Consider the following 12,273-nt stretch of genomic DNA (forward strand, 5'->3'; position numbering starts at 1 on the left):
AATATTTACCGTGCACTTCCCGTGTCCTCAACAATGGCAAAATTATACGTCTACCATCATTCATAAGGCTTACTTCCCCGCACAAGAGGTCGATTTTTGCATCCCTCTGGCGTAAAAATTCCATCCCCAGGATGCAAGCAACACCTAATCCCTTAACTACTAGGAACGAGCTTTTCATTGCTTCATTTCGTACCGTAAACTCGACTTGCACCTGGTGCCTTATGATATGAGATTGTGCACCTATTGCACCTGTTACACGACAATTCTTTACTGGCAATACTGGTATTCTATTATTTTGACTCAAGTAATTGTAAAAATTTGCACTCATGACATTGGTTGACGCACCGGTATCGATTATTATCTGTATTGGTGCTCCGTACATATCTGCTTGCAATATAGCCTGCACAACACTTTTGTCGGTTCGGTTACATTTCTGCGGTATGTCTACAAGTTCCTTTTCTATTTTTATTGGGCTCTGAGCACTATGGGACTTTACTTCTGAGGTCATCAGTCCCCTAGAAAGTAGAACTACTTAAACCTAACTAACCTAAGGACATCACACACATCCATGCCCGAGGCAGGGTTCGAACCTGCGACCGCAGCGGGCGCGCGGTTCCAGACTGGAGCGCCTAGAACCGCTCGGCCACTCCTGCCGGCTTTTCTATTTTTATTCCCTCATTGTATCTCAGCATACAAAGTTTATGGCTGCCATCCGTGAATGTGCCCTCACTACACCATCGTGCAGCCAACAACGGAGAGCGTACTGTGGCGGTCTTTAGTTTAACAGATGAGCATTAGTGGGTTGACAGTTGTCTGTCACTTCCACTAACCTCACATTGTGGTTCTGGTTGTTCTTGTCGCTACTGTTGGGTTGGCCGCCCTGCCTCCCCGATGGTGTATTTTGGTATTGTGTATGGCTCTGGTTTTGCGGTGGTCGGTTTAACTCCCTGACATGTTCTGTGATGGACCTGGGTTGGCGTTCCATTGTGGCGCTGTGTTTTATTGCCACTGTGGGATCGGTTCATTACTACCACGCCACTGGTTTCGGTTGTTCCGCCATTGCGGATTGCCGATACCATTATACCCATTAGTAATGCGTCCATCATGATGTCTCTTCCGGTTTTGATGATTATAACCGTTGCCGTTATAACCATTGCCATTGTTTGTTCTTCGATTCTGTTGCTGGTGCTCTTGCCTATTTCCGTTACCATTTGGTACTAAGTTACTACCGTTACTGTGGCTGCCATTGTAATCGGCTGCCGGCCGCGGTGGTCTAGCGGTTCAGGCGCTCAGTCCGAAACCGCGTGACTGCTACGGACGCAGGTTCGAATCCTCCCTCGAGCATGGATGTGTGTGATGTCCTTAGGTTAGTTAGGTTTAAGTAGTTCTAAGTTCTAGGGGACTGATGACCACAGATGTTAAGTCCCATAGTGCTCAGAGCCAAGTGTAATCGGATAATTGTTGATTACAGCCTGCATGGTTCCACTGGTTTTCGGTTTTCATATCTTCGATCAATAAGTCAACAGAATTCACTATTTCCATGAATTGTTCTATATTGTATTAATTTCACTGGGTAACTTCATGTTTATTAATCTGGTTACGTCACGATCGGACATTGGCTCGTCCTAGTACCTGGATTTGTTTATATACTTTTCAAAATATTTGCGTAAAGTTCCCACCTTAGGATTGTACATTTCTGGACTGTACAACTCCTATCGTAGTCTTTCTTGGACGCTATCGGACCAGAATTTTTGCAAGAAAGAACCTTCAAACTGTTGCATCGTTAGACATTTTTCGGACACGTCGGTGGCCCACAGTGCCGCGTCACCTTGAATAAAGGAGACCACGAACTGTATTCTTTGTCGTCCCGTCCATGTCCTGGGAAACACATTCCTGAAGTTCATAATAAATACCACAGGGTGGTCATTTCGTTTTTCGCTATTGAAGGGTTGGAATGTCCTGTGTTTTATTACATTGTCCTCTTTCTTGCACATCTGATTACTACATTCTGTGACATTCATTACTTCGTGATGTGCGCTGCACGGTATCGCGTGTTGTTCGGGCCGTAATTCACATTAGGTTGCGGATGCGCACTCGCACCCTGCGTACAGTCTGCGTTATTATAGTAGTCAGTACGCGGAGTCGGATTCATCTGTCCGCCACTGCTTACATTGCTTTCCAACGCAGACAGTCTCCGCGAAACCTCCTGTTGCCAATTTGGTAACTCCGCAGTCACACGGGATTTGATCTGTGTTAATTCGGCATGTAGTGCGGCGGCGCTAGCGTCAATATTTACACTCGCGGCCGCGGTCGCTTGTTCTACACATGGAGGTACGAATACCTCCATGGTCCCTTGTCATGTTGGTATAGGAAGCTGCCTCTCTGGTCACTTCCGTTTTGTATACGGAAGCGCCCTTGGTAGGAGCCCAGGTCAGTCTGTCCGCAGCAAGCGTCTAAAGTGGTAAGATCTCCGGCTAAGCGCGTGTCTGCTAAGTCCGCAGGACAATGGATTTATTAAGTTCAGCTTAACTGAAAATTTAATCGCCTTTATTTCAGGTTTAGCTCTAAAATATCTAATGTTATCCTAAATTGCAACGCAGTGTATTTCGAGTGTGAACTTCAGAATATTTTCCAGTAGTTGCTTTGTCACTACTTTGTGAGTAAAGTGGAACCACGTGTTGATCAGTAACTCTAACTAAGATCATCAATCTTAAATGAGAATGTGCGTGAGATTATAACGTCTCACCTTAACAATATTTTTCAATATAGCAACTTTTCTTTATGTTCAACCCACGTGGGGTGTACTTTGTGAGAGCAGTACCGCGTGCTTATTCAATTGTTTGATCCATCAGGTTAATAGTAAGACGATAGCAACCAGTTCGAGGTTTTTCTTTTGTAAATTGCTTTTCGATCTAATTTATTTTAATTATCAAAATTATTATGGCGTTACACTATTTGTGTAAACCAAATTGACCACGTGAAGCATGAGGTGTAATGATCAAAGTAGCCCTCAGCTATTCCTTTTGGGAAGATTTCACAGAGAGTTAGTATGAATTTAGTATACCAGTGTGTGGTAATTGCATGACAGACAGGATTGCGCTATGAACGTAACTTCTTTGGGTGAAAATTGAATCGGTTGGTTGTGGTTAATTTCCTCTCGAATATGTTTCAACGTTCTTCGTGTGTTATTTTATGAATGCAGTGTTGTATGCCGTTTCCCAATCTTGGCTCCATATTTGATGTGTTCCGTAAGATTACAACCTCACATTTTCACAATCCTAAATAAGGCACCAGTTTAGTTATGAATCAAGTGTAATATGCTGAAATTTCAGTGATCAATGTTAAAATAAATTTCCAAATATAAACTGATTTATTTCTTTTTATTTAAATTCTCTTTTGTATATGTATATGTCACCGGTTGTTGTATGGCTATTAAAAGACTATAATAAATGTTAGTCTGGTTGGGAATTTGGTTAGTTAGACTGGATACCTGGTGAAACAGTTGCGCAGTAATGCAAGGTTAACTTCCCCAGACAGCTCACAGCTATTAAACCGCTCTTATTGTCTATCAGCACCGCTTTACACCTCAAATTAATGCCACAACATTACATGTTGTTATTCTATTCCCATTCTGCTGTGGAGCGTCATTCACTGTACACAGATCCTCACCCCTCGCTTCGGAAATTATGTTATCCAAGGCGAGGCTTGATATTCGTTTACGTTTTGCAACTGACCCTCACTTTCCATATTAACAAAATTTTGTTCGTCTGGTATGGATGCTTTAGCTTTTCCTATGTTACCCATAATAAATTCACGTTAAACCACTGACAAATCTTTAACACTGATACACACACGAATAATTATCCCCTCCAAAAATAAACATATCAATACACAAAACGAATAATTATCCCCTCCAAAAATAAGCACATAAATACACAAAACACCGAAGGTATCTCATGTGCACATGGGTTCGATATTCCGCACAGAGCTACACAGGATGCTTGCACAATAGGCCTTACTTTACTTATTTTTCTTTCTTGCAATCCTTTTTCTTTTCTACACTTTTTCTTCTCCAGATCTCCTCAGGCTGCAGTTTTGTTGTACATGTAAAAGAATTCATATAAGCATTAATATTTTACAACAATTACACACATACATAATTACATTCAGTACAATAGAATCATATTGATCGGGCCCCAAAGTTGAGGCGCCAATCTCGCGTCCGTCAGCCGTCGTAATTTAATATATTATTATTGTTATTATTATTTTTTGATTGTTGCCTACTTACGTGGTGGGCCTTAATGAAAATGATATTTCATTTAATTTTGATTTACGATTAAATGCTTTCCTGAAGTTCTCCTTTTTAACAATATTAATCTCAAATTATTTGTTACGTTAATGGATGTGAGACTCACTGAATCTTAAAACATGAGCATATAAGCTGAACAATGTAATAAACTTTTCATATTAATTTCCTCGATTGGTCAGCTCACTTTAAAGCAAAAGATCTTGAGTTATTAATTACAATTGCGGCCCACACACGCGCAAGAGTATTTTTTCTTACCTCCGTTAACCATTGCCACGTAGTCCTGGCTCTGGCTGTCGGCTATGGTACTGAAAATTAGAATCTTAAAGCTACGTATTTCTGCAACTTCGTGCTGCTGTGGAGAAAAATTAATATTATGTTAATATTGGGCCATTATTTCGCTTCCGCTAATTTTTCATAAGTTAATATCGCCACATAATGGCGTCGTTGGCTGCAGCGGCCGCTGCGATTGTTGAACTGTAAATTTCTTGAATGCAGGTTAATTCAAGGAAGGCGGACATGAAATTGGGATCACCTCTTACAAATTAAAAGTGCACAATAATATTAAATCAATATATTATCTGCTTAACTCATACAAATATGCTTACATTTGCCAGCACTCGCAAGATGTCTGTCTACACACAACCAAGACAAAAGAGGAATGGAAGACGACTAAAAAATTAACAAAAGAGCGTATCTTGTCGTCCCTTTAGATCACTTTGTTATATTTCTTTGCATTCGAAACTTAGACACAGAAATTATTGTTTTACGTCTACATGATAAAAATATATTATTCAATTTTTAAGCATCTCTTCTTTATAAATACTGTTTTTTAAGTCTTTTCGTAATATAGCACTGGGGACGCTATAACTGTTTGCAAAGTGGGAACAACCTGTTTGTTTTGGTTTTGACATTCGCGTGACAGCTGACCTCTTGTATCAAATTTTTGTCACCTTAGGCAGTAATTTGTATAAGCTTGTAGTCTGTGTTGCAGACATCGGTATAATATAGAAGCTTTGCGTGATGCATGTAATGTTGTTTCCCTTTTCCTAATGGCATACGGAAACGTGGATGAGTGTTCCTTGATACCCCACATTTGCTAATGCTCTTACGGTATCATTTGCTGGATGAAGGCATTATTATAGAAAATAAGGCATTGACGAAATTCGTGTTCGAGAGACTTTTGACTTTAGACTGTGGCGAGATGAAAGTGTGTCCAAAGTTAACACAGCAGCACATCACCTTTAAGGGCAGAGAGTAACAGAGGGTGCGTTTAGCAGCCGAATTGCTGTCATACACAACTTCTCAGGTCGTTCTGTATTTAATGCCAGGAGGAGACGCTAGTGAGTTCATACAACAGTCGATGATACTTTAGATGTCCTCAATTTAAGGACCTTCGAAAGAAAGAAACCTCTGGTGTGTGGCTTTGGGACTCATTTCGATGCACATGAAGAATGTCTGTACAAGTTCTGCAAATACTGAGAGCATGCACATTCGGCCATCAAGACAATTGTTACCTTTTCTGAATGGATTCATGAAATGTACTCAGTCATTTATAGGCATATACAGTGACTTAGGAGAATACAGTATCAAGTATATACTCATTACCCGGCTGAATCAGTACCATCTGAAAACTTCTTTTCTCTTATAAGGGGTCTGAGTCATTTTCATGACTATTCAACTCTAGTAGATGTTAAAACTAGAATGACACAATCATCGTTAAGTGCTAATACTTTAGATATTCCTCTATCTAATGCTTCTTTTGCAGAACCTAATGAAGAAGGAACATTTGTGACTACAATAGTGTTCAGAAACATTCTTTCAGATATGTCTGAAGCACTATCAGCGCTAGAAGAACAGAAAAAAACTGAGGGGATAATACTGACTGCAGAAATTTGTGAGAGCTGGGTTTGCACTGTAGTACAGAGGCATTTCAGGACTTTGTTGGATATTTAGGTCATTGGTGCTGGCAGTACGACAGAACACTGGGCACACCTTTTGAAGAGCTAACCCTTCTAATACAGAGTATTTTTTTGTTACACTGGGTACCATTGAGGTCTTAAGTGACCCCAAAGGAATTTATTTTTTATTAAGGATAGCTTTAATAATAGTAGAATAAAATCACATTCCTTATGTTTTCCACAATCCAAAACATGATGTCAGTGACTTTACATTAAATTAAAATTATTTTTTTAAATTATTTATTTCCATAAAATTTACAAACGATTCTCATGAAATTACAAACATTTTTGATGAAATTCCGAATTGACATTAATGATGCATTAAACATACAGCAATTAATTGCAGAGTGGTTTTTACACACAGAACATCCATATTTAGAACATTTATCGGTGAATTTTCTATCCTCAGACCTTTTACAAAATGGACACCTTCCTCTTTTTTTGTCTGTACTGTTGATGATGGAAGTACTGAGGAAATAATTTTGTCTGGCTTTCTTCTGGTGATCTGCTTTCCTAATTCTATGAGAAATGCCCATCTCTTGTAGTTGGTCCTTTCTGCCCAGTCTGGTGTAAGATGTAGCCATATGATAAATGCATTCAGTACACTGATATCAATCTTGTTGTAAAATAATACCATTGGCCACCTTCTGATCATCCTCTTTGTAGTCTACGTTCTAACCAGCTTGTCCATGGTATCTGCTCCTGATTTTGTTTTGTTATAATCCAGATTCATTACTGGCTTGCATTCTTCATGATGTTCCACTTCCTTCCTTGAATACCTTGTGCTGAGCAAAGTTACAACTTTTCCATTTTTCGGACAATATGAAACAATTGAAGCATGCTCTTGGAATCCAAAAATAGATGGATAAGGCTAGAGAAAGAATTGTCAGTTGTTACATTTCTGCCACTGTTTTCTAAGCCTTTCACCGTATCTAAAGCAACTCTCTTTCCTTGTCCAACTTCATGAGATTCATTTTCTTGACGTCCAGTGTAAACATGGAGATTGGGAACCTAAGACGTTGCACTATCACATACAGCCCATAATTTCAACCCATATTTTCCTGGTTTTGAAGAAATATATTGCCGAAATGGACATCTACCACCAAATGCCACAAGTTGTTCATCAATTGTTACGTTGCTGTGAGGAACATATGTTCTTGCAATGTTTGTACCCACATTTCAAATATTTCTCTAATGGGAGCCAGCTTGTCAGGAGCACGGTTGTGAGGTCTCACATCTGCGTCATCAAATCGGATGCACCTTGAAATTTGCGTAAAGCGATTTCTAGCCGTTGCTTGACTAAAAATGGGTTACCATCGTCTTTGATCCACAGAAGTGTAAGTGCTTCATTATGGGCCTTGTAAGCAGCTGCTAGGATCAAGAAACATGTGAAAAGCTGATTCTATGGAGTCTACATTTTTCGCTGCGAATTTTGTTGGACCTGGATTTACTCGCATTACGTCCCATCTCTCTTCTCTTCCACAAGCTCTTCTGAACTCGTGTTTGTGCCACAATTCTTCTTTGTTTTTAGACCTACACAAAATAAAAATAAAAATTTACAAAGGGTATATCTTGGCTCTAGACCCTAATGCACATTTACAAAAATACATTGTGTTCTTATATATAACAGTTAGAAATATGTGTTACTTCCTGTTCAGACTGGACATCTGAACTGTCCGAATCTTCTTCTGAACTTCCTTCTGACTGACTAATATTCTCTTCTGAGACGTCAATTTCTCCATCGCTGCAAGAGACATCAGAAACTATATCGGTGACATCACTATTTGATTCTCCAGATAGAGGATTATCCTGCAATAATATTTCAAGCACTTCATCTTCGGAAAGGTGACGAGACATTTTTCACTAAATGCAACACAGACAATAGTAGTCTCCACTTGTACGGAACAAATAACTGTCGACTTATAAAGTATTGGCAACAGACACACGTTACAACAATATCTACAAAAATAAAACAAAGGAAATAAAGCAACAGTTATGGATTCAGTGCAGCATTATTGTGTAATAATACTGCAAGAGAGAAATGGGGTCGCATTTAACCCCAATGGTATTCAGTGGTTCTCTCTTGATTTTCTGTACAACTAAATATTTTCAAAAAGTTATGTTAATATATTACGAACCCATTACTTTATTCATGAAAAGTCAGAATTTTTCATAATTTTGAGGAATAGGAAATAAGGTATATTTTACAGAAAATTACGGCCTGGGGTCATTATAGACCCCACGGTATTACGAGGGCTAATGTGAATTCCCAGAGAGAAACCCATCAGCTGGCTGTACATGATTCCTAGCAGGAAGTTTCGTTGTGCCTGCAGAAACACGATTAGGGACAATGAGCCAGTTCAAGCTGACTTTTGCCCAGCTTCATGGCAATGCCTGTTTGTCTAGAGGAAAATAAGTTGCATGCAACACTTGGTGTCCAGGTCCCCAATATATACAAGGAGATAATTAGGATTTACACTAGAACTCGCACCTTTATTAATTTCCGCCATCGAAAAAAAAGGGAGAAAATGGCATGTTTCATCACAATAATAATTTCAGTACATAGTCTAACTGTTTTATAACTAACAGTTGTGTATATAGGTATGTACATTTTTGACTGCATCGTTGTGTGTAGAGGGTATTGCGTGTGATAATGTATTTGAAAACATCTCACGAATTTTGTCACAGCTTACAAGACTGCACAGGATAAATGGTAGTAACTGTGTTTTTTATTTATATGGTCGTAATGAGCAGCAATCATGCTCTTAAGTAAATTTATTTCAACGCATTATATTAATAGTTTCTCATTAAATTTTGGGTCAACATTTCGCATTTTAAGTGTGTCAGGGTGATTGTAATCTGATGTTTTACCTATGCATAAGACATAAGCTCTTCAGTTTTAACTGTAACGTTTTAGCAGCAGAAAAGCAGTTTAGACATCTAAACTCCGGTATTTTGGCACTAAGAACATTTTCGCCAAGAACCTCTCATAAACGTGCTCCTTGTGATTGCCTGTTTCCATGCTGACACCACAGTGTCACCCAATAGCAGAGCAGGGTGTTTACTGCCCAGCCTTATGATTTATATCTTTGACTGGCAATTATATTGATTTGTAAAATAGTTTTTACAAGACGGAGAGTATGAAGTGCTATAAAAATTGACAATAACTGAAAGATTACAATATGTTTGTGATTATTTAGTTTCCTATGAGCCATGAGAGATACGAAATTACAGGACAGTTTACTTACGATTCTCCTCCAACGTACAGACAATTGCTGAATTTACTAAGAAAAAGTTGTTGGAAACACCAGAAGATCTGACCTTTTACAGAAAGACGTCCTGTGTCTATCCAAATCAATGAATATGCAATGTAGTAAACCTATATGGAATGTAATGCCTACATTATATAATGTATCTAGTAATAAGTCACCACAACTGTAGCTTATGAGAAAACCTCACAGACGTGATAATAAATCGTCAATAGCCATAAAACAGTTTCGCAACACAGGAGAAACCAGTTCCGCAATTGTTGCTAAATCTGAACCAGAAGCTTCAAGACTCTTCAACACATTCGCTTTTGAAGCAAATAATTACATTTACAAAAATATCCGCGTATTAGCAAGTCGAGCGAAGCGTAAGAAAGGACTTCATTGGATAATTTTAGGTGTCAAAAAAAGTGCCTGTGATAATAACAACAGAATTTTCACGGAAATAAGCTGCACATTTTGAAATATTCGATGGTATTTCCATGAATTATTTGTAGCTTATGTCGTTAACTCAGAGTGATTCGGCTGTTTTAAATGCATTTCACGATAATTCATGTCTTTTGGTAACTTACTAACACAGGGAACGCAATAATATGACAACTATTTCGTTAATTCAGTAGAGAATAATGAAAACCAAACATTATGCCTATGACGAGAGTGACTGTCTGCTTCCTGAACACTTGGAGCGCATGTGTAGCTCCAGCTGTCGATCGGTAAAAATCTCGCACCAGAGGGTGTAGTGAGGTGAGTCGTGACTGTGGTTTAGCTCTTGGGTGTTTATAAATATAAATAGGATCTTTAGAATGTTTTGTAGTCTCTGATCGATTGGGTTGTAGCGCGGTGAATTTGTTTATTAGTTGACGGAGATGAATGGTTCGTTGTCGAAGTTATGTGACGGCGAAGATCAGTCGTATATACAAGGTTCGTAGTGCAAATTTTATTTGAATTTGCTGTATTGTCTTCTACAACTATGTAGACTAATGAAAACTCATGGCGTTCGACAGTGTAAATGAAAGAGAGAAAGGATTGTGAGTGTTTGATCTGTCAACTGTGACGACTTTTGAGAAACTGTTTTCTTTTTATTACTAACGACAAGTTATTGTATATTTTTTATTTCAGAAAATATGTGCCGTTGATTTGGTCATATAGAGATGAAATATTAGGTCTCATCGCTGTGGGCTGAAATAAAACAAATGCTGAGTTAAATCGGAAGATGTGCTATATATACACTGTGTACATATATGACTCCTTATAAAGAAAGTTAGGGAAAAGATTTAATAACGCTTGGACACCAATTTTTGTGGAAACATCGTTACCTGGTTAAATTTTATAGAATTTCGTGAAGTAAAGTCAACACACGCGTAGATGTAACCCATTGAAAATTCTACCGAAATGCTTTTGTTCTTTTCGAGCTTACCAAACTATTCTTTAACCCATTAACAGGAATACGTTGGAATCTCAGGTGGGTTGTGGTAGCTCGGCTCTCCCCTTAGAATTTTGGTTGTGATTACAGTGTGGTCTGTATTGTAGCCAGATATTTCTTTTAAGTAGGAATTCCTGTTCAGGAATTCCTCGGTGGTTTCGAGAGAGTCATTAAGGAGAAACATCGTTACTATTCACCACATTTCTCCATGATAAAGATAGACGTAGGATAATATTGATAATTTTTTCTTCCAGTGTAGGATCCCCTCCCCCCCCCCCCCCCCCAAAAAAAAAAAATCACCCTTGGAATATTTGTTGTCATGACATACTGATCCCTCGCGTAATCCGAGATCTAACTTAAAGTAAGTGATAATTTCTTTGAGTTGACAAAATGAAATAAATTTTGTGGAAACACATTGATCCTTCGTCATCTTTATCGCACTTTTCATTATAAAAACTAAGTTCAGAAACCGCATGTTGCAAAAATGTTAAATCCCAAGTAATTTAATGAATGTTGTGTGTGCGCATTTACAGTGCTTGGGTACTGTGCTTGCCAGGGGTCTTCTTGAAATTTAGACTTCCTAAAACATCATTTTAACACTTTTCTGGGCATCTTAAAACTGTGAATTCAACATTTGTTTTACACAGCTTCTAGTGCGGCAAAATTTGTCGTGTCCATAACCATATCTCAAAATCTGCAGTTCTCGTCAAAGTTACCAGTACGGTGTACAGGCTCAAATCAAATCTTGCTTATCTGACAAAAAATGGAATGGCGTTTCACTATGTAACTTTGACTACAGGCTTCAGAAGTGGACAAATTTAATGTGAAGCTATTGTTGTTATTCATGTCTGCTTAAAGAGGTGCATACAATTGTAATACCTCTTCCCCCTCCCCTCCCCCAAGAAATTTATGTTTCTTAAGTTTACATGTGGCCGATGAGAGGAGTTGTCGCAGAAGGTGTTCCATAAGACAACAGTGAATGTTCTCTATAACCCTAAAGTTGATAATTATTATTATGGTAAATGTAGGCAAACTATATGGTATTTGGGTGAACAGGAATATTTGATAAGTCATTATCTTTGTTCACTAACATAATGGCTGCTGTGACATCGTATTTTGGTGCATATATTCATCATTTTCTTGTTGATAAAGGCATCAAATGGGAAAGGAAAAAGACCTACTTGTAGTGACAAATGGGTCTGTAGCCCACCCCAAAGTCTAGTGTAAGTTGGAAGGTGACAGTTTGGTTGTGAGGTGGTGAAGCCAATGAACGTGAAACTAAAAATATCTGGTTGTGGTGACAGACCAATCTGTAGC

At 38.6% G+C, this 12,273-nt stretch overlaps 1 protein-coding gene across 1 annotated transcript in view; it reads left to right on the top strand.

Moving 5' to 3' along the window:
- The first annotated feature begins 10,279 nt into the window (after window positions 1–10,279).
- Window positions 10,280–12,273, top strand: part of LOC126324819 (transcription initiation protein SPT3 homolog) — an 86,962-nt gene continuing 84,968 nt past the window's right edge. Inside the window, exon 1 of the mRNA XM_049995120.1 lies at window positions 10,280–10,454. Within this exon, the coding sequence (XP_049851077.1) occupies window positions 10,400–10,454 (55 nt within the window). The 5' untranslated portion in view covers window positions 10,280–10,399. The remainder of the gene's footprint in view (window positions 10,455–12,273) is intronic.

This window comes from Schistocerca gregaria, chromosome 2 (genome assembly GCF_023897955.1).
Source record: "Schistocerca gregaria isolate iqSchGreg1 chromosome 2, iqSchGreg1.2, whole genome shotgun sequence".
Taxonomy (NCBI): Eukaryota; Metazoa; Arthropoda; class Insecta; order Orthoptera; family Acrididae; genus Schistocerca; species Schistocerca gregaria.